Below are 23695 nucleotides of genomic sequence, written 5' to 3'. Positions count from 1 at the left end.
CCTGCAGTGAATAAGCTGGGCAGAGGTCCAAGCTAGCAGATTGGTTGACGCAGGGTGAATCAAACCTTCTTAGATCGATCATTTGCTGACCAGCAGTCTACTCGACATGCTTTGACTGTAACGTGATGCCACTGGAAGACAGCACACCTAATGTATTTGGAGGAAAAGACTGTGCCAACATTCTTCACTCTTTAGATACTGACAGGTCTCATAAATCTAAAAAAAAAAAAAAAAAAAGGTGGGGCAGGAAACTAAACGCTTCATCCACTGGGAAATTGAGAGCTGAGCCTCTGATTGATTGCAAACCTATAAAATGGATGGAGAGGTACACAGAAGATACATTTATAGCCACAGATAAAATTGAGTGATTATCCAGAGATGGCTTCCATAGAAAGGGCGACGACAGCAACAGAGGATGTTTCATGCTTGGGCACCCTGGGGTGTAAAACCCCCCACATGCTTCCTCTGTGTGTTCTCAAGACCAATGCGTCACAGCAGAGAGGAATTTGCCCGGTCAAAAGGTCAGGTCTAAAGCAAAGACTAAGGACCATGCTCACAAGAGACTTCAGCAGGTCAGATGCCTCCCAAACCAGAACTGAAATAAAGAGACGTTCGTGCTACTTTTAAACTTTCATACAGACATTTGCAGCTTAAATTCACCGCAAAGTGCAAGTCAGAGTGATCAACTGTCACAACAAACCACTTAGTTTCAGGATGGGATATGACTGGTTTGTTGCAAACCTGGAGCACAAGAGAATAAAGAAATAGGGCACAGGTTACAATCTGCAAGCAGAAAAGCTAGATTCAGTGGTTGAGCATCGAAAGACAAAGTCATATGGCTAAAAGGTAATTATTTTTCTCAAACAGGAATCAATGAGATTGCACATCTAGAGAACACTTTAAGCACAGTGTAGTTAAAAAGATAGTACTGACCAATGAGCCATAAAACTCCAACTGTGCTACATAAATATCAGAGAGAGACACTGAAACCTGGCAGACCCGCCGACTCTCAAATTAAGACATTCTTCACTACAAACGATGTCTGGTCCAGAGTTAAACTGAAGCTGTGTCAACATTGTTCAGAAACACGACCTTTACAGAAGCCTGTAGAAAGATTCCTGCACATTTCTCAAAAAAAAAAGTCACCCCAAATTTGAGCAACCCCCGAATTCCTGGCACAGTCTTGTCCTGGTTCAGTTTCACTAGCGTTATAGACAGCTGGAGGACACTGTGATCAGTGCTACATGAACCACTTATATTGACAATAACACTTTAAAACATGATAATAAAGCAGTGTTAGCTTAAGAACAACATCCAAAGGAGCAAAAAGGTTGTAAAACAGTCTGCTCTACCTGCCAAAATGGAAAGTTAACAGTCAAAACTACCAGATACTATTGATTTTTACAAGCTTGGACTGTGTATGCATGTACCACATTATTTAAACAGGTAACCAGTGATTATAGCAAACTGCATTGGATTGGTGGCTTTAGTTGAGTTCGTAGCTTATGTGTCAGTCCATGGACCTTCTACACTTTGACAAGTGGAAAAGTTAAAACGCGCAAATGTGGTATAAAGAGACAATTTCACGACTAACTGCAGACTAACAGTTTAGAGTCTTGTTGGACGTTACAGAGCTGAGGAAAGTGGTGGGTTTGTGAGAAAAAACAAGGCGAGCAGGGAAAGATGGCAAGGACAGCAATAACTTAAAAATCTATTGTGTTTGTATATTATTTTGCAGCTTTTAAGGTTGTGCGTGCATATAAATACTTACTCATACTGTATATATATGCGCATGTGCGTTCAAGAGAGCAAGAGAGGAAAAAAAAGGCCTTGAAAAATTGATGTACTACATAGAATAAGGTTGTTTTTTTAGATGCAGTCAAGTGCATTGCATTTACCTCGCTGTATTGATGCAATATATGAACGTCCAACTGTGTTAAGTGCAAAAAACACATCACGTTTATTAACAGGCTGGACTTCCAATGAAACTAAGGGGCAGAAAATTGGCCTAACAGCCTTCGCAGCAGGGCTTGATCAAAATAGCATTTGTTTATTTCACATGCAGCAAGTGTGCTTGATAAAATCTCACCCCAACACAGCAGATGGGCGAGCCTTCCACTTTTTGGACAAATTTTTATCGCAACAAACGAGCTAAACTCCGCATGTTTGAAGCATGCGAAAGGAAAACAAACACAATTTCCGTCCAAGTCTGCTTGAAAGAGTCAGTGCTGTGCAAGTGGACAAAATATGGCAATTTAAGTGACAAGAAGGGCTTATTAGCTGCCCCTTTTTCGAATTTATACACTTCTCTTAAAAAAAATATGCTCTTTTTTTATACTATTCAATGGCTGGGCGGTGTTAAGTTACATTACATTATATTCATCGTTACACAAGTATGGACACACCTTTACAGAAAAAGGTAGGAGGGGGCTGAAGTGGCAACACTGGTTTGATATTCTTTTTTTTTTTTTTTTCTATCATCGATGGCAGCATCTGATCTCCTATGGCTTGGTTGGGGCAGGGTCATCGGAGGTGGTGCTTGGGGGAGGGGAGGAGGCGTTTTCGGGGCTAGCAGAGGGTGAGGCTGGGCACGAAGCCGGGGAGGGGAACTCTTTTATGGTCACGGTGACGAGGTTGGTGGTGACGTCAGTGACCACCACATCCTTGCAGCTGGGTGCCATTTCAGGGTGCCAGTCGGGGTCCCCCTCTGCGGGCACCCTTTTGGGATCGGCGGGGGTAGAGCTCTGGTCGCTGGGGGTGACTGAGGGAAGGGTGGCGGGAAGCTGGCGTTTGGGCCTACGAGTTTTCCTCGCTCCCCCTTGGGTTGCAGATCGGTCCGTCGTGCCCTCTTCCTCGTCATCTTCCAGGGAAGAGGAGGGTGAGGAGGGGAGGAAGGGAGATGCTGACGCCACATCCGGGGACGAGGCGGGAGCAGATGGCTTGGCACTCTGGCCCTTCTGGGTCTCTGAGTGAGGTTTACTGGATTTGGGACCCTCGCTGGAAGCTGCGGCTCCTCTGGCAGACCGTGCGGCTGTGGCGGTGGTGCGAGACTTTCCTTCAGAGCCACTGGAGCTGGAAGGGGAGGGAGGTGACTTGTACTGGGAGGAGGTGGAGTGGGTGTTCATGGCGCCTGAGCATGAACTTGGGTGGGAGTGAAAAGGCACAGGACTTCCACACTGCAGGCCAAACGGCTTCCCGTACATCGGGAATCCCAGCATCTTCAGAGGAGGCTGAAAAGGTCTATAGGGAGCATCTCCCTTCTTCCCGATAATACGATTGCGGGAAGGGATGGTTTGGCGTCCTGCTGTAATATTCCTACCGCCTGCGGCCGATCCACCACGACCTGGCTTATCAATGACCTTTAGATTGAGGATGATCCGTCCTCTCTTGACTTCCCGGGGTTTGACTCTTCGGTTCAGGATGCGGACGGTCTCGGAGAAGGGGGAGACGTGCAGGCGGGGGAAGCCTCCGGGGTTGGAGAAGCCGGACGCCAAGGGATCTGTGCGGGGCAGAGGGCGCCTGGACATCCTGTGGCAACGGTGAATGTCTTTCTTCAGCTTATGGGTGGCGGCTAGAGAATTGAGTTTTGGAGAGGGTGCCACAGTTGAGGAAGAGGAGGACGTAGACCCTAAGTGATGAGGTGTAGCAGAAGAGGAAGGAGTCGCTCGGCTGGGAGTGGACGAAGAGGAGCGTGATGTGGTCTGATGGGACTTCGAGGCTCGGCTTCTGGCTTCTCCTTTCCGCCCACGAGCCTGAGAAAGAAGGCAAAGAATTAAAAATGTTAAAAACCCAGAGAAAGTGCCACGATAACCACATTTTTTAATGATTAACAAAAAAAACAACAGATTCCACATTAAACACATTTCTGATACCAGCATAAGAGGCATGCTTTTGCTAATCTGAAACTCACAACATGTCTAGGTGTCGTTAAAACTAGACTTAACATGGATGAACTGTTTCTAGACACCCAAGTAACATGTAACACCTGTCCGCCTGCACTTTTCCCGCTCCCTGCTGACTTGTAAAAATGAAAACAGCAGTGTGAGAAAGGAAGTGGCACAGCATAAATGCATCCCATGACGCCGACTTCTTTTCATGTTATATGCTGGTGTGTTCCCAGCAGTGCTGAGGAGAGGTAGGCATTGTGGGTAAAATTATTAAAATAAACTTCAAACAGGCAAGAAAACCTCCTTTAAAAGGGTTGACCTTGTTCTTACTTTAAAAGTAGAAACCACAAACAGAATTTTCCACTTTGCTGAAACAAGCTAAAACCTCGGAGGAGCCTCAGGGCTAGATTCAATCGATAAAATTATAACTGCAATTATAATGTAATTGCAATTACAGAATTTGTGGCCTATATTCAAGGAGAATTTAAACAATTATGCTTATTACACAAGCATTAAAAACTGTACCTTCATGACAAAGTTTTTAGGTTTTGGCCCCCGCTTCTTCGGCCCATGCAATTCCCGATCCCGTTCCCTAAAAAAAAAAAGAGGAAATATAACAGTTAAAGTATATCAACAGACAAAGATAGGAGAAAGTAGACAGTAAAAAAAAAAAAAGGAGAAATGGCAGCAAATGACACAAATCAAAGGAGAAGATGGCGATGAAAGCTGTGGGTGTGTGAAAGTAGAGCAGAGGCACCAAGAAAGCGCTCCGAGCCACGTTTGAACAGAGCCAGATCCGTAGTCCTCACGTGTCCGTTTTAGTTCGCCTTTTGATGTATCATTTTAGGTTTTTCTGTTTTAGTTTCCTGTCCATTTAAGTTTACTACGACTTTCAAGTGGCTTGGCAGCAGACTTGAAAAGGACTTCAGCTGAGATGTTTTTTCTTCTTCTTCTTTTTTTTTTTTTTTTTTTTTTTTACAATCAGACGGAGACTTGGAGAAGACGAAGAGTGGACTGACACTAACTGAGGCGTGTAAAAGCAGAAGGGAGCACTTCATAATAAGAAAGGTCAGAGTTAAATTAAATAAAAGGAGATATAATAAAAATAATAATAAAAAAGATTAAGAAGTACAAACTGGAGCATACCGGGAGTTTAGAAAGAGCCAAAATGTACAGCATACTTTTACTGTACTCACTTTTGCTCGAAGCCAAGTATCAGCCTGTCGTCCAAAATATTCTCCTCTGGCTCCCAAGTGCTGTGCCTAAAATAAGAAGACGGGACCAAGAAAAAGAAGAAACAACAGCAGAAGGAATATTTTAACACAAAAGACTACACTAGAGACTTCATCCAGATTTACAGTTTAATGCAAAGATATTAAAAAACTGCAAAACATCTCACTTAAGAGACTGAAGGTTGTGTTATTTAAATAAAAAAGAAAAAAAAAGGCATCTTTAAATTGCAGCACTTACTTCATCGCCCATCCTTTCCATTTTACAAGGTATTCAATTCTTGCCTGCAAGGGGGAAAAAAGGGGGCAGATGGTGGATTATCAAAAACAGCTCATATATGAAAAGCTGGTACAAGAGATTTGTAAAAAAAATAAAAAATAAAAAAAATCCCTAAAATCTGGAATGCATTTCCAGCAGCATCGCTTTTCCCCGTTAAGTCTTAAGTCTGACATCAATCAACAATTTGTTGGGTTTTGTGTCTTTTATACAAAGCACATAAACAAAATCTTGCACACTTCTCCTGCAGTGCTGCACATTTATTAAGTTGCATGTTTAAATTCAGACTACTCCTTATCAGATTCTTTATTTGTTGAAAGTCTAAACTATATTTAAGTTAAGTGAATAAATGAGGCTGCTTGTTGGAGGTTGGGAAAAGCATCACATCTCACTAATGTGAGCTTGCAATACACTCTTAATAAAATCTTAGTGTGTATTTCTTTAACTTTTTCTTTGCATGGAAAACAGTATGTTAAACTGCACAGTAAAAGTCACATGGCCTACATATCATCTGCATTTTTTTTTTTTTAGGGGGGAAGAGTCAATGTGAACAGCATCTGTGTGAGGAGCAAAATCTTAAACCTAATATGGTATGGCTGCTTTTGTGCAAGTTAATAGACTAAACATGCATATCTCAAGCAGTGCAGTTCAGAAGTCACTGCAGGCCTGTGTCGACTGTGTGTGGAGCAGCCACTTAAAAAACTAAACTATAAAGCAGGACACCCTACTATTGTTTACAAGGGTCTGCTTTAATGCAACTGTGGTCTGATTAAACACTAAGAAACTAGCAGAAGTTCCTTATTTACCAAAGCTGATGAGACTCCTGCCTCACCAGCAGCAGATGAGATGCAAGGACAAATGTTTTCAGGGCCATCTATCTTAATCTTGCAGAGGAAAGCAAAAGTCTCAGCCTCTATTTTTTTTTTATGTGAGTGTTGCATACACATCCACCACAGGCTATATAGGTTATAGGTTAAAATGCAATGTGTGGCCCTATAGCTTTAGCTACCATTAGCAGGCATTGGCAGGGGGGGAAATCAGGCCCCTCCATTTCATCGCGCAGCTCTCATCCCATCTGCGGGGCTTGCCTTGTTACTCTGCAGCCAAGCCTCGTCTTTGTGTCGCTGTTTTTTTATTGCCCTGCTAACGCCTCAAACACACGAGCCATGACTGATAGCCTCGCTAGTTAGCTTTTTTTAGCTCCTGGCTAGCAAAGTAAAAGGCATCCGCCAAAAGCCAACAAGGCCTCCATTATAGCATTGCATGGACGCAAGGAAGGAGAGAGCACCGAGCCTATGGACTGGAGCTGAGCCGTGCAAAGCTGAGCCGTGCTGAGCTGAGCCGTGCCGTGCCGTGCAAAGCTGTGCTGACCAACATCTGCATGTAGTCAACAAAAAAAAACAACACGCGGGCTGTGCTGTTGCTCACCTTGCGGACACGGCGCTTCAGTATGGATTCCGCGGCGAAAACACGATCTCCCACCGCCGAGAGCTCCATCTTCCAAAGCCCGGACTAAAAGCGACCTGTCTCAGTGTGAGTCGCTCCAGACGACCCGCTCCTCTGTCTGCTGGGGCCGACTACAGCCAAAACTGCGTGTGTGTGAGAGAGAGGGAGGGAGAGAGAGACACACACACATACACATGCACAGCCAATGCAGTCCTATCTGTCACGTGGCCGGGGTCAGCCCCTTTGGTCGTCCTGGCAACGCTGAAGAGACACTCACGAGGATGCAAAGAACCCGCGCGCTGCTCGTCTGATGATGATGACAGGAGGCGCCATGCAGACTCCTCCTCCTCCCCCCCAAAAAAAACATGCAGACTCATCAAATTAAGGGATGATGAGATTATTTAGAAAATCTGCAGGTCACAGGTGTGTTAGCTGCAGAGAGAGAGAGAGAAGGAAGAAAGTTTTAATATCAAACTCCCCCTCTGTCCAGGGACAGGAGTATGAATAAATAAATAAATTAAATAAATAAACAAACAAACAAACAACACAATTATGAGCCCAACAAAATATACAACATTTTCCAAAAAATTACTTTAAAAAATGTTTTCATGCATTCTGCATGCAACTGTTTTTTATTGCCTATTTATTTTTTATAGATAGATAGATAGATAGATAGATAGATAGATAGATAGATAGATAGATAGATAGATAGATAGATAGATAGATAGATAGATAGATAGATAGATAACGCTTGGGGGGTTCTTTCATACTTTCATACCATCAGCTATCAGACTGTACAACACCACAGCTCCCAGTACCTCCCACTCCTACTAATGTATTGTATATTTATTGTTTATTCTATATAGTATTTGGCGATTGTTTTTACTGTTTATATTATTTTATTTTATTTCATTTTATTGTTTGACCCTCATTACACAGGAAAAGTGTGAAAGAAGCATTATAAAAAAGGTTTAATATTGTTTATGGTATAATGGGAGCGATGGGTCAATTTTGAGGCACATAACAACCACAATAATGAGATATAGCTTAGTATATAATATAAAATAGTGATATTCTTCTGTTTTCTTCTATCTACATAACACTCAATATACAACGTACTCCACCACATTTCATGGAAAATGTAGTAACTTAGTAATTTACCCAGTTACATTTATAAAACAGCTTTAGCTCAGCCCACTACTTTGCAAATGAAGATTTAAAATATCAATCATGGTATTATCTCATAAATAAAAGTGATATTATACATAAAACGACCCAACAATATGAACATAGTAAAATACATTGTAGTAAGGGGCTTTTCTGCATTAAGGCACTTTCACTTTATATTATATGAGTATATTTTGTAGACAAAACATATGTAGCTTTATGCAAGTTAAATTTTGAATGCAGAATTTGACTTCTAATTTGTGATATTTCTACTTTTACTTAAGGACTGGAATACATTCTTCCACCCCTGTGTTGTGTTTTTTTAGTGTTTAATAAAACTAATGAAGCTAAAATATAAACTGTAAAACACTGTTCATAAAAATCAAGTGCAATTCAAAGAGCTTTACAAGTGACAAAACATACAGGAAGTTAAGTACAGGTCTATCTATCTATCTATCTATCTATCTATCTATCTATCTATCTATCTATCTATCTATCTATCTATCTATCTATCTATCTATCTATCTATCTATCTATCTATCTATCTATCTATCTATCTATCTATCTATCTATCTATATCTATATTTATACATACATATACATATGTATGTGTATGTATGTATGTACGTATGTGTCTATCTATTTGTCTCTATATATCTATATCTATCTATATATGTATGTATATGTATGTATATATATTTATTGGTATCAGCTTTTTTTGTTTAATTATTAAATATATTGATAATCATTTGTTTCTAACATGTTGGGACTATGTTGGAAAGAAGTGTTTTTACTTTTACATGTTATTCCTTGGATTCCTTTGTCTCTCTATCTGATAATCTATAAATAAAATCAATCAATCAATTAATCAATAGTCATCTCAAGTTGCATTTCTCCTAAATTGATATGTCAAAGGTCATTTTCTGACAGATGGGACTTTCCACTCTCATCAATTTCAACCAATACTTTCTCTTTATTACGCCCCGCCCATTTTTCCCTAGCACGCCTCTCTTCTCTGCGCTGTGATTGGCTCAGAGCCCCGTTGGTCATGCTTTGCAGCAGGGTTGGTTGCAGTGTGCTGGTTGTTGATGTAGCCGTCAGAAGTCAGTGAGCAGCTCAGAGGACAGTAAGCAGGTGAGCAGGCTGCTTTCATACTACCTAATACGATTAGCTTTACCTCACAGGTAGCCTCATGAATTATACACACTCAGGATATGTTGCATATTAAAAAAAGAGAGGAATTAAATAGATGTTTTGGCTGCTTTGACATCGGTATCATGTCAAATTGATTCAGGACAACTAGAAACTCGTGAGCAGCATGAATGGAGCCATTTGTTTATAATTTAACTAAACGAGGGCCTCATTTGTCACAGTGTGTGTAAGAGAGAGAGAGGGTCCTCTGAAGTGAAACAGGAAGTGGGGAGTTGACAGCTAACATGAACTCATTATGGAAGTCAAGCTTGTAATAATGGATGTATTAGCTCTGTTGTTTTTGATTTTTGACAGTGTTTAATTTGACAGATGTAACCTTAAACTACAAATTAGACATTATCAGCAGGTGAAACCTATAAGAATAACTATAATAGTAATATACGAGATACTAGCTTTACCTGTTGCTACCCTTGACAGCTTATATCCTGGCTTGGAGATACAATAAATCATTCATTATTGTTGAGAACAGTCAGGTTGCTGTAAACCAAACTCAGCTGCTGAAGAGTGCACATCTTAACATTTCTGCATATGCTGCCATTTAATCAATCAATTAATCAATCAGTCTTTACTTATATAGTGCCAAATCTTAACAAAAGTCATCTCAATGCACTTTTCGCATAGAGCAGGTTTAGACTGTACTCTTTAATTTAATTTAAAGAGAGACAGCACTCTCACATGAGCAGTACATGGTGACAGAGCTGAGCAAAAAAACCTCCCCTTTAACAGGAAGAAACACCAACCAGCAACAACGGTGATGATTACGCTGTTTTGATTTACGCTGCAACACTCTTAATATGTCACATTACAGGGTTGCCACACTCATGAAATTCCTGGAAAAGTTATGAAATTAGAAAAACTGGAAATTGTTTGGAATTAGGTAAATGTTTTGGAAAACTTTTGAATGAGTGATAACCCGATCTGATATGAAAGATAATGGATATAAGACAGGCTGCATGAACTTGAAGCCCCCATTTTTACCATGTCAAAAATCTGTAGATTCATTTATTTTGAATATACTGATCATCAACTTCTATACTTTTAGCTTTTTGATATCTTCTAATATGTGATCTGGGGCCAAACGCTTCATATGGATGTAATTATTAAAATGTACGCATCATTTAGTGAGATCAAAGTGTCAAAACACTTTGAAAAAGGCTCGAGAATACAGGAAATGAAGGGGGGGTAGGGGTAGGAATCTACTCTGTTAAAAATGTTCTGGGGGAGGAACCTTTGTTAAACTACTTAAATTAAGTCATGGAAATGGGGTGAAATATTTCCGTTTAGTTTTGAAAATTCATTGGTAAAAATGTGTGGGAACCCTGGCATTATTAAGTTGTACTATTTTTTCGGGTAAAAAAGTGACCATTTACACTCCCAGTATGTTATCAGTTTATCCAGATACCGCCTGTTCAAGAAGAGCGGGAGAAAGATAGAGAGAGAGAGAGAGAGAGAGATGTGCGTCATCACCACTGTAAATTACTGTCAGTTTCGACATGTTACATGCGTCTATTGTCTTTTTTTAAATAAAGCACTTCCTTGTTCAAATGCGCGCCAATAACACAGATTTTCACTCTACACTTTGGGTCATTTACACTAACCATCAATGATTAACTTGATATATTCTGCATTAAGCTATTTTTTGCATTATGGGTAAAGTAAAATAATATTTTAAACAAAAAAAATACAAAGAAGTCTAAATCTGAACTCAATCTTTCTTACAACAGCACCATATAATCTGCACCCAAAAGCTGCTGCAATGCATTTTAAGTATTTTTAATATTTTTCTTATGTGTACAGCACCTTGAGTTACAGCTACTGAATGAAAAGTGCTGAACAAATAAATAAACAAACTTCTATGAAAAAACCAACAACTGTTGCGATGTCTGACTCTAACCAGGCGTTTCACACATGGTCCAGCCATATACTGTACAAGGTTCGGACCTGGTTTTTATAACATATGCATACATGAGCAGTACATGATGAAAGAGGTGAGGAAAAACTCCCCTTTTAACAGGAAGAACCCCTTTATGTGGGTAGCTATCTGCCTTGACTGAATGGGGTTGAAAGAGAAAGGAGAAATCAACAGGAAAGGGAGAGAAGGAAAGAGAGGCACACTTCATTATTTATCAATCAGAGATCACAAATACTATTAACTAAATGGTTTCATCCTCCTTTAAACTCTCTCTTCTTCATCTTAGGTAACAATGCAGTTCTTGGGCCGGCTCTTGGACACAGTCTCGTCTGTTTCAACCCTCTTCACCAACCCGTACCGGGTCAGAGATGTGCCGCTGACCGACTACGGCGGAGGAGGAAAAGTCCTGCTGAAAGATGAGGGACGTATTGTTCTGTACAAAAACAGCCAGTACCAGTCATGGGACTGTCTGCTTATGTGTCCCGAGACACCGAATCTGGCTCTGAGGTCAGTATTGACCACATCGAGGGGAAATGTTGAGTGTTGAATGTGTCATTTGTGGTGTAATGTGGCACAGATCCAGGATTGGATTTGCAAATGTCATCTGAAAGTACCAGTAGGTTTTTAAGAAGACGTGGTGTTGACCGACACAATCCTCCAACAAAGCAGCTTAACTGAATCAAAGGAGTTTATCTTGAATGAATCATTGTTGAGCCATTGATCCATAGATATGAAAGGCAGGTGTAAGCAAGGTGGTCTGAGCTGAAAGTAAAGGTTGAATCTGTTATCTGTTATGAGATAATGTATTACATGTAAGAGTGGAGCTTGACTGCAACGTATCCCAATAACAGCAAACTTAACATCATAGGTCCAGAAGATAAAGCTGTTTAAGAACTTACTGCATACTATGATGACATCTAGTAGTAGGTCAAAGGTGATAGTTTGCAGACATCTGTCAAAGCTAATTTATTTTAAATGCTTCAATATTACAACATCTGTGAATATTTGTGTTTTCTGTGTGAATGAAATAAAAGTTCAGTAGTAGTGGGAACCAAAACAGAGAACAAGAGGGAATCTCTTCTATGCACAGTACATCCTATATTCATATAATGTCATTTGAAAAGTGTCCTTCGATAAATAAATAAAGGAGCCCTTTGAAATCACGAGCCACGACACGTATCAACAGGAAATCTAATTTCAAAGCACTCAGACTCCGAGCCCTTTGGAATGATTTTTCCTCATAGAAAATAGTTGAAGAATGCCCTAACCTATAATAATCTCATTTATCTTACATGTCCCAAAAAATATGAAAAGGTAGCACATCTCAAATTCTCAAGTCAAGGAGGACAAAATACTAACATTTCATCTTTTTTGGCTCACATCACAAAAGAAGACTGTTTATGTGTGTTGGCACAGAGCCTTCTTCGGAGTGATCTGAAACACTGATGTGAGCCAAACAAACAAGTGAAATTTAAGTATTATGTCCTCCATGACTTGGAAATTTGAGATTTCATATTGTTTGGAACATGCTCAATGGATTTGGAGTTTAGTACTCTACCAGGAATCCCACTTTCTTTTCCAATGCAGTTATCTCACATCATTTGTATCAGTGTAACCAGTTTATATTTCCTCTTTAGCTTCTTGTGAAATGTAACGTTGCGCCCGTTGCTTTGTCTGATTCAGGCTGTTTCAGGTGGCATCGGAGGAGGATGCCATGAACTGGTTCCCACAGTACGCCCTCAAGCTTCGACCCTTCTACGAGACGCTGCCGTTGAAGGCCGAGACCACCCAGCCAATCGTGGACTGCATCCGCAGCCACCCGGACTGGAGCTCGGCCCACATCGCCGTGGATACAGGCTTGCGGGAGTGTCTCAAACATAACTATGTCCAGAGGTGAGACCGGATGTGGTGAATCAGTCGGATTTAGTTTTGGTGGATCTGATAAGGACTGCAACTATGATAATTAATTCATTTTCAATTAATCTGTAATTTTTTTCATTTTATCATTATTTAGTCTATAAAAAGGATACATGTTACAATGATATAACACTGAGAAAAATATTAAATCTTCATGTTTGATAAGATGTGATCAGCAAAACTTTTCTGTAATTATTCATTGACGCCGCTCTCGTTTATGTCCACAAATCAAATCAACCTTGTCTTTCTGCCTCCAGTCAGATCAATGCTCGGGACGCATCAGGTCAGACGCCGCTGCACCTGGCGTGTGAGCGCAGCGACTCAGCGTGTGTGAAGGAGCTGTTGGACGAAAGCCAGGCTCGCACCGACATCAGGGACCGCAACGGAGAGACGCCCATGCACAGCGCCGCCAAGCAGGATTCTCCTGCCATCATCCAGGTCAGTACACGTGAAAAGATTAAAACTCTGTCGTTTCTTATTATGAAATCAGGTGAGGAGAGAAATGATGGATCAGTCTCTTTTATTAATGTGTTTCAATGTTCTTAAAGTCAACTGATTGACCCATTGAGAGTGAAAAGTGCTTTTTCAGGTCAAAGAAAAAAAGAAAAATCGTAACTAGTCCTTAAACCAGCACATTAACATGATTTTTTCTCTACTGTATTGTCATCCATCACTCCATCCATCCTCTCCTCATCCAGGTCCTTTGCTCACGGTTGTGCTCAGGCGTGAATGAGCTGAACAACAATGGGGAGACGCCGCTCCACGTGTCCTGCCGCTTGGGCCGAGTGGAGGCCGTCAAAGCTCTTTTGGGCGGCGGGGCCAAGTGTGACATCATCGGCGGCAGAGGCTACGCCATCCACGCAGCCATGAAGTACAGCGAGAAGGGGTGAGCTGATGGAGGGATGAGGGTGATGAGGTTGTATGTCCTCTCCTGCACTCTGTGGTGCATTACCTTATTATTTTATTATTAAAAACGTATGTTTTCAGATACCAGCGACAGTTTAGAGCAGAATAACAGGAACTGGGAGAAATCTTCCTCAACGACACTACAAAACACCTGTTTTTGAAGTAACCGTTTCCCTGGTTACCCTGCTGCTCTTCTACCACAATGGTAGATGAATGCTTGCACTTTTTTTTCTTTGCTTTTTTCACTGGACTGCAACAGCGGGGCCAGCCTTGAACTTTACACATATGAAACACAATGTGTTGTGGTTATACACGGATCATTAATGATTAACTTGATATTTAAAACTTATTTTTGGGTTGTGTGTAAGTGATATAACGTATAAAATATATAAAAATAGCATTCTTGCAACACTGCACTCAAAATCTGGTGCAGTGTATTTTTTATGTTTTTCTTATGTGTAAAGCACCTTGAGTTACAGTTACTGTATTAAAGGTGCTCAACAAGTAAATAAACTTACTTAAAAAACAAACATCTTAAAAACTGTTGTGATGTCTGATGGTAACCAGGCGTTTCATACATGGTCCAGCCATATACTGTATAAGGTTTTGACCTGGTCTTTTTAACATGTGCATATAGGCGTAGTGATTACCAACTCTGGTATAAGAGCAGCAAATCTGTTTTGTAATGACGGAAACTACATCTTAGAAGCACTACATCAGATATATAGAGGTTGTTAAATGTTTTATTGCACAGAATAAGATAAAAAATGCTTGTCATAAAAACAGTGGATTTTGTGCAGTTTGTTTTTGTATGTAGAGATATTGAATGGTGGTCATCAGCTCATGTTTTAAACTCCCGAACACAAAGTCTATAGTTTGAATTTAATCGTACGTGTGACTCGTCTCTTTTTGTGTCTGTCAGGTGTGTGGAGGAGATCCTCAAAGCAGACCCGGGCCAGCTCCACGCTGAGGACTCTTTGTATGGAGGAACGCCTCTCCACTGGTCCAAAACTGCTGATGTGAGAACCATCATGTGTTTTGTGGTTAGAAACAAAAGTCTGACACTAAAATGTGCTGAAATAAAGGTGTTGAAACATTGATAAGACAGTAATGATATATGAACTTCATATCCTGTGTGAACAAACAGCTTGAGTTTGAACATTTACCAAACTAATTTCATCCTGTACAAGTATTTGGCACTGCTTGCAGTCCCCCCACCTCTGTGAGTTATGCTTTTGGAAGAGCAGGAACAGAGGAAATCCTGTTGTTCCGACCACTTAATTAAGCCTTCCTGTCTCCGTGCCAGATGTGTCGTATGCTGCTAGAGCACGGCTGCGTGGTGAACTACCTCAGTAAGACCGGAGAGAGCGCTCTCCACATTCTGACCAAGAAGGGCCGCTTTGAGGCAGCCATGGTGTTACTCACCCACGGAGCCAATGCCAACCTGAAGGGACAGGACGGAAACACAGCTCTGCACCTCGCTATGAAGGTGAATGTGCATTATATCACGTCTGCATTGTTCTTATCTTCCTGGGAAAAGCAATATTTTACTGATATTGAAAATGTTCTTTAAAGGGAAGAAAAATGTTGATGTAAGTAGTTGCAACACAGATACAAGTCAGATTAGAGGAGTTTTATCCCTAAAATCCCAAAGAACAATGAAATCAGGTTGCACCACACCACAAGGAAAAACTTTGCATATCTGCTTTTCTGTATGGGCAGCATGCTTACACTAGAAGCTTTTATCCATCTTTCACACTTGAGATAAGCAAATGTTTATTTTTTGATGTAAGTGCACAACTCAGCTTTTCTCAACTGGAAAAACAGGAAAAACGTTCTCAGTGTTGCAAGTTACTATAAATTACATCATATTTAATTGACTTGAACATCACACATTGATGAAATATTAAAGAGTTTCCAAAGCTAGATTTTTCTTTAATTGTCATTCTACTGTGGAAATACAGATGTTTGTAATAATGCTTCGTTTGTTTGACGCTATGCTCATTAATTAGATGGACCACATGGAGTTGATCAAAGCTCTGATTGTGTTTGGAGCTGATGTGGAAATCCACAACGACTTAGGAGAAACGCCCGGACTGATCGCGGCACGCACTAGCAAAGGTAAGAGAGACGGGAGGGATGGAAAGAGAGGTATACAGTACATAGGTAGAATAGGAAAGTAGGGAGCAGAGTAAGAATTGTGAAATGCTGTGATCTATATAAATCTTAATGTGACCTAACAAGCCTGTTTGATCAGATTATAACATGCTAACACGTAGTCTCATTTAAAAGCATGTATTTCAATGTATACGTTGAAGCTGATGCATGAAAATGATTTTTGTGATCAAATTACAAACTTTAAACAATCTTTAATGTCTCGTCTTTAAACGTAAAGTCCAGTTTTTCCACTCATCATTGTTTTTACTAATTTATTGTTTTGTGCCTGTCCAGATGTAGCTTGGTTGCACCTTTTGTAACATTTTATTTTAAAGGTGCATCACGCAACTATACTGTAGATGCTATAGATCAGGCTCAGTCCAAACTATTCCATAAAGGGCCGGGTGTGTGCAGGTTTTTATTCCAACCAATCAAGAGCACATGATTCAATCAATCAACTGTCTGAAGACTGAGATCAGTGGATCAAATGAGTCAATCCTGGTGTATTCCTGCTTGGTTGGAATGAAAACCTGCAGCTACATGAACCTTTAGGGGAATAGTTTGGACATTCCTTCTGCTGTAAAAACACGCCATTATACATCTGCAGTAAAAAGCTTTGATTTTATCATTTCCAGCTACTCAGTGATTTCAGAAGTCACTCTCTGATCTTTACGGGGGAGTTAAAACTTCTCTACCTGCTCACATTATACCAACTCAACAGCAGAGGGAAGCATTTCAAAACATTAAAGTTACAAAAGCTAAAAACATGATTGAGGTTTTATTATCAGGCCTTCAGTACACACTCCTGATTTTCACTCACTCAAGAACAGCATGACAAATGTAGTATTTATGACATGACTGCTGCACTGGATGGCATCGTAGACCAGTTGAGTCAATTCGGTGTATTGTGATTTTTAAATGATATAAAGCATAAACTGAAGGCCTGCTATTATGGATGTAGAAAGTCAGGACTCTGTTGAGCTGCATGTTGACTTTCTAGTCTGTAGAGCATTAAAGGAAACATGAGAAGATCACAATCTGTTCACTTTTTATTGTGTTAGCCTGGGATTGTGCCAGAGATGACATTAATTGTTGCACTTCCTAGAAGATGACAATCATGTCTGACTTAATGCACCTTTTTAAAAATTAATTTCAACCTCTTTGACAACAATTAATGTCTACCATCACAACATTTATTACTGTGAAAAGGGCAAAATAATTCAACATTTCAGTGATTTCTAATAAAGATTTGTATGTTGTTTCTTTCGGATTTGTCTGCATATTGAAACAAGATTAATTATATGAGCATATTTGTTGTTTTCACATGTAGAGAATTGTGTATGAAACACTTGATGCACTGAAGCAGAAAGTTTGTTGTCATTTATTGATTATGAAAATGCATGATAATTGCTAACAGCTTGCTTACATTCTTGCTTTCTCTCTCCGTCTCTATCTTTCACCCCCCATCTCTTTTCTTCTGCTTATTGTGGTGTGTGTGTTTGTGTGTGCATGTCTAACTGCATTTGCGTGCATGTACATGTGTGTTTTATGCTTTTGTTGAAACGAAAGGTCCGAATAGAAAGATACTGCTGGACATGCTGTGTAGTGTAGGGGTCCAGCGGTGCCTCCCCCCCTCCCCTGCCAGTCCTCCCCCCATCTCCAACAAGGCCAAACCTCCAGGCATAGGTAAAAACCAACGTCCCTACCTCTGCCTATCCTCCACTACACTCTGTGTCAGTGTTTCTTTCATTTACAGGGTATATTGTTGTTTGAGCTAATTTACACTTTCTATGACTCTACATTATTTGATTTTTACATTTGCTGTTTTAGTTTGCTGGTTAGTTTAAAATGTTTTGTGTGCAACTTTAGATGCGTCTCTAATCCTTAAAATACCATAAAACAAAAAGAAGGAATTTGAGATCAGGTTTTTATTGTTCTTCAGTATTCCTGTGAGTGAGGTGTTTTCAACGCTAAGTTTGAATTATGACTTGATTTTAAAACTCACCCAACAAGATCTGTGTTTTCTAAGATATCCGAGATAAGGAAGGTGACAGTATGAGAGTGATTAGTATATTAATGTGTAATGGAATTCCCCAATTATCTTTTTATTAGCTCTTATAAAATAACATAAATGAAACCTCCTCACATGAAAGCAACACGCAAACATATCTACTTGACACTAAAAACTCCCCTGTGGCTTGTAGAAAACCCAGTGACCTCCTTCCGTCTCCATTTATTGTACGTGAGTTTAATCATTATTGCTGCCTCGTGTTGGTCCCACACCAATAGCTGTTGTGGTTGGCTCACAGGGTTTGAGGACATCATTTTCGTGGGGGCTGCAGTCACCGCAATGAGTAGAAGCACGTCTGAAGTGGACGGACCCAAAATGGGGAAAAGAAAGTGAGTATGTTTGTAATTCAAAGTTCCCCATCTGTGGATTATTTTTTAATAATGAAAGCAAGACTACGTGACTTCTGCTGAGTAGCAACCATCAAAATGATTTTGAAGCCTTTATTTTAAGGTAAAATTGTTGCATAATGTTGCTTTAAAGTAAAGTTTTAATATCAGGTTGCAAAAGGGTCATGATAATAATAACAAAGTTGTTGCTTTTTCATTATTTTAACATGAAAACATGTTATCTGTTTGTTTTATTGTCTTAGAGGACACATAGAGTTCTGCTGTGAACATGTGATTTCTCCTCTCCTCTGCAGGATGGAAAGACTGCTGTGTCTGGATGGTGGAGGTATAAAAGGCCTGGTGCTGATCCAGATGTTGATCGCTCTGGAGAGAGAGGCCGGTCGACCCACCAAAGATCTCTTCGACTGGGTGGCCGGCACAAGCACTGGGGGGATCCTGGCCCTCGCTATAGTCCATGGTAGGTGTGTTTTTCTTTCCACTTCATAGAGTTTTTATCCCCTAGCATCAAAACAATAATGACATCTCTTCAATATGTAGGAAAGTCCATGGAGTACCTTCGCTGCCTGTACTTCAGGATGAAAGAGCAAGTGTTCAAGGGGTCCCGACCTTATGAATCAGCACCACTGGAGGATTTCCTGAAGAAAGAATTTGGAGAGAACACCAAGATGACAGACGTCCAATACCCCCGGTAAATATTCATGTCAAACTTCAGAAATGTGTTTTTCTCATTGTTACTTTACTTTCGCTTGACATAATGATGTATGTGCAGATTTTGACACTAGAAGTGGAAAAGTTTCTGTGTTGATATGAGCATGATTTGTGACATCACTACTAGTTTGGGAGCTACTTCTCGTCCAGTATGCAACTTACACAAGTGTGACAAGGAGATATGAAACCTCCAGTGGACGTACACTGAGAGTGGACTTTTCAGCAACGAAGGACACATCTTGTATCTAGTAGTTTAACTTTTGAAATGAAAAATATTTGCATGCTTGTAAAGTTCAGTGAGGTAGAAAGAGTAGATGTCATATTAAGAATCTCTTTTGCACATCAGACAGATTTTTCGAAACATGTAAAAAGTCAAAAGTTGTCAAGACATTTCACTAAAAGCCAAAACTGTCTGCTGCGTAAAGACGCAGATGGAAAAGTCAGAGTATCACCAGAGTCAGGATGCATCCTCTGAAGATCATGGACATGTTTAAAATGTCATGCAAATCTGTCCAATAGTTGTTGAGATATTTAATTCTTGACCAAAATGAAGAGAAAGAAAGAGTGACAGACAGACCTCTCCGTCCCTTGAACAATGCTGCTTGCTTGGTTAAAAATTTGCAATAGAGAGTCCAGAATCTGTATATCAAACACTTTTATTATGAACAAAAGCTGAGATATTGAACCTTTTATGTTGAAGTCACATTTCCTCTGTTATCTTTTCACTCATTCATTTGTTCTTGTACAGGGTGATGGTGACCAGTGTTCTGGCTGACAGACATCCAGGAGAGCTGCACATCTTTAGGAACTATGACCGTCCCTCCGTCCACAAAGAGCCTCCGTATGCCACCACTGCCTCGTTCCAGCCTCTCACTATCCCACAAGGTACGAGACCTGCACTCGTGCTCAAATGTTTAATGAATGGTGGGTGGTGGTGTGTGTTACAGTGTCCTTAACATTACCACCAGATGGTGACAAAGGAAAGAATTTTGCCTGAGAAGTCTGTTCGTGCGGAGTTGTTTGAGTGCCAGCCCTGTTGTTGTTACAGGATGGGAGAATGAGGATGTGTTGATAGTAGGATACACAGAGGAACCAGCCAGAAAGCATAGGAAGGTGAAAGAAGAAGGTGTGTGTATTTGTGATTGAGAGACAAAGGAACAGGTTCACAATGATACTCCATTTTGTCAGTCACAAAATCACCTGTTTAAATGTTACCAAGAATACACTTTATATAGCAAAGCAGTAAAAAACATTTCCACCCCACTTCCTTTTCAACATGGATGAATGTGCTTCTTTACTGTTTAAGACTCGGGTTATTTATGCACGGTGACATTTCACCTTAATTTGAAGCATGCACCCAGAATGAAAGACTAGTCTATAAGAGTGAGAGTTCTGTGCCTTCTTAAAACCTTAATATCCCTGCGTTTATATCAGAACAACTTGTGTGGCGAGCTGCCCGCTCCAGTGGTGCTGCCCCCACCTACTTCCGACCGATGGGCCGCTTTCTGGATGGAGGACTATTGGCCAACAACCCGACTCTAGACGCCATGACAGAAATCCATCACTACAACAAAGCCTTAAAAGCAGAGGTAGGTAACCTAACATATTCCTTATCTAGTCCTCCTTCGATCTTGTTAAATGCACATTTAAATAATAATAATGATCTGTCACCTCTCTTTTTAACTCTTCTCTCTCAGGGCCACGGGACGGGGGTCAAGAGGCTGGGTATGGTGGTCTCCCTTGGTACTGGTAAGTCACTCAGTTGTGTCTACAGTGGCAAATAATATACAAAGAAAATGCCTGAGAATTGTCTTGATACAGAGATATTGGAAATGTGATGCCTTATTAACTGTATCATGCAATATCCATGAGATATCATTTACCATGTAATGAATGCTGTTCATCCGTGGCGCCTACACAGCCCTAAATTCATGCATTTTTAAAGCGGGTGGCTGCAGTGTGAGTTACATCCCTAACTCCTACTGTGTTTTTACCTTGCCTTAGCCACTGAACACTGAACTAGACAATGTACATTTACACAGCTCATTGTCAATAAGTACATTTAGAAACTCCTGCTGCTCCTCCAGCTGTACAGTATCTGTGCTCCTGTGTGTCTCCAGGTAAACCTCCTCAGGTTGCGGTGAGCTCTGTGGATGTTTTCCGACCCTCCAACCCTCTGGAGCTGGCCAAGAGCTTTGTAGGAGCCAAAGAGTTGGGCAAGATGCTGGTGGACTGTGTGAGTACAGTGCCTGTAAACTGACTTTGTGTGTTGGTTATATCAATTAGTGCTAGATGCTCATCATCCATAGCTGAAACTAAATGTTTTTGTATATTAATTCATCCTGCTGGAGTTGTCTTTTCCACTTTTTGTGAAGCCTTTTAATATTCCTTATATTTTGGACATGATAGCCAGATATAACATATCAGGAAGAGTCTCTAATACTGAAATTTCTTCTCTCTCTGACTGGACAGTGTACAGATTCTGATGGCTGTGCAGTTGACAGAGCGAGATCCTGGTGTGAAATGATCGACACCATCTACCACAGGTCAGCTAACTGTGACTCTGCTGCTGCACGTCAGCTTTTAATTTTACTGTCATCTCTGTTTTCTGTTTTAACATTTTTACTGACAAAGAGCACATAGATATGGTTTGCAAACAGCAAAGAATTAGGTTTTATAGCTGACATTTGACAGTGATAATTTAAAGCAAACATGTTTCTCTTTGAAAGCAGAAGTACATGTTGATGTGCTGTTTCTGGCGTAGCATAGTTGTCTAATGTGTGCCTGACCTAAACTGGACATTACTGTAGCTCTATAACATCATGGATAGTATAACACATGCATGCAAAGTCTTAGCTCAGCTAAAGTGAGCAACATTGTTACAGCCTGATATGCATACAGTACCTATCTACTTTGCTTGGGTTTGTGTTTGTCAAATGGGCATAAATAGTATTAATAGTTGGTTTATTAGTTCAAACGTACTGTTTCTGTATTGTCTTTTGTGCAGATTGAGCCCCCAGCTGTCTCAGGAGGTGATGTTGGATGAAGTGAGTGACGCAATCCTGGTGGACATGCTGTGGGAAACCCAAATGTACCTGTACGAGAAGAGAGAAGTCCTCCAGTCTCTGGCAAAAGTGCTGATGGAAAACTGAAAGCAAAAGAAAATTATGAGAGCAGGCTACGAAGATGTGGCTGTAAGAACAAAAAGGAATGTGAAAGCAAAAGATAAAGAGAATAAGAGAGCAAAGGATTCAAAGACAGGACAGATTAGTGAGCCATGTGTTTGAATCAAGACTACGATGTCTGTGTTGGTGTGCTTAATGACTTTCATATTTAAACTCAAATGTCTCATATAGCAAATGTGGGAAACATTAAAGAGACTGAAATCTAACACAGGGTAACAACTGACAGTATATCACCTATTCAAAGACAAGTTATGTAGCATCTTATGACCTTATCACTGACTTTATCAAGTTTACTGTGTTTGTATATAAACCAATGAAATATAGTGTAGAGGTCTCCTTTCTTCAGTATGTGAAAGATAGAAGGAAGTGGTTTCAACCAGGTCAAACTAAACTCAGCACACACCGTGACTGTGGTCACGTCAGCTCACTGTCATCCTCCCCCTCTCCATTGTGTTGCGTGACAAGTTTTTGAACCCAGTTCAAATTAGTTGTGATAAAACTATAACATCCCTCATCATGTCTTTCTCTTTTTTTACCCAAGTAGCTACAAAGACAATGTACAGACATATTCCTTAAGGCCATATCAGAAGGACCCTGAAGTAGCATCACAAAATCTGCAATATACTATAACGCAGTTTGGACGATGGTGATGAGGAACCAGTTCTGCCTTATGTGTCTGGGGCCCAAATTTGTCCTGTTGTCTTTAATTTCATTTTCATGCCTTTCTATAGATTATTTACGCTGACTTAAAACCTAACCTCACACCCACTGATAACTTTCTTGCACCCTGTACACTGTTACAACCTTTCGTAAAGGTGTTATGAACAAATATTTAACATGTTCTCATTTCAACTGGACTTCTAGACTTGAATTATCAACTTACTTGAAGGATAAAGAAACAATACTGCACTGGTTCTTGCACAACATAAAATAGAGATAACAAATTATTTCCTATGTTTTTTTGTATATGGATTAATAACTGAAGTGTATACTGGTATGGTAATAAAATATATTATGGATTTCAGTTCTGTCCGTGACTGTTTTGTTTTCTTTGTTGTGCACTTGCTTTTAAAATCAGCTTGCATGTTATTTAACTCCGCATGGATAAGATTAGCCCTGTTTTCTTATTTAATTGCTGGGTGACCATTGACCAATTCAAAGCAGAGTGTAATATAATAGGACTTTAAAGATAAAATGGTCATCCCACCACCACAACTCAAAACATACAAGACATACTAGTATCTAACTTGTGCATTCGACTTATTTGGCAAGCC

The 23695-nt window shown here is 40.2% G+C and overlaps 2 protein-coding genes across 2 annotated transcripts; one reads left to right on the top strand and one right to left on the bottom strand.

The window, feature by feature from the left end:
• Positions 1-1172: 1172 nt before the first annotated feature.
• Positions 1173-6921, bottom strand: cbx6a (chromobox homolog 6a). Its single transcript, XM_062437996.1, has 5 exons — positions 6822-6921; positions 5358-5401; positions 5084-5149; positions 4413-4479; positions 1173-3752 (listed from the first exon to the last, which is right to left on the bottom strand). Exons 1-5 carry the CDS (start codon positions 6888-6890, stop codon positions 2502-2504), a joined length of 1497 nt encoding a protein of 498 aa, XP_062293980.1. The 5' UTR covers positions 6891-6921; the 3' UTR covers positions 1173-2501.
• Positions 6922-9110: 2189 nt separating this feature from the next.
• Positions 9111-23431, top strand: pla2g6 (phospholipase A2, group VI (cytosolic, calcium-independent)). Its single transcript, XM_062435876.1, has 18 exons — positions 9111-9140; positions 11417-11637; positions 12814-13023; positions 13305-13485; positions 13746-13933; positions 14876-14972; positions 15260-15442; positions 15966-16074; positions 17680-17796; positions 18420-18510; positions 18822-18985; positions 19066-19216; positions 19985-20121; positions 20671-20825; positions 20934-20985; positions 21357-21472; positions 21709-21782; positions 22244-23431. The coding sequence occupies exons 2-18, from the start codon at positions 11423-11425 to the stop codon at positions 22386-22388; spliced, it is 2385 nt and encodes a 794-aa protein (XP_062291860.1). The 5' UTR covers positions 9111-9140; positions 11417-11422; the 3' UTR covers positions 22389-23431.
• Positions 23432-23695: the final 264 nt, after the last annotated feature.

This window comes from Scomber scombrus, chromosome 2 (assembly GCF_963691925.1).
Source record: "Scomber scombrus chromosome 2, fScoSco1.1, whole genome shotgun sequence".
NCBI lineage: Eukaryota > Metazoa > Chordata > Actinopteri > Scombriformes > Scombridae > Scomber > Scomber scombrus.
Note: the sequence above shows the minus strand (reverse complement) of the source record. Positions and strands in the feature narration are given on the sequence as shown.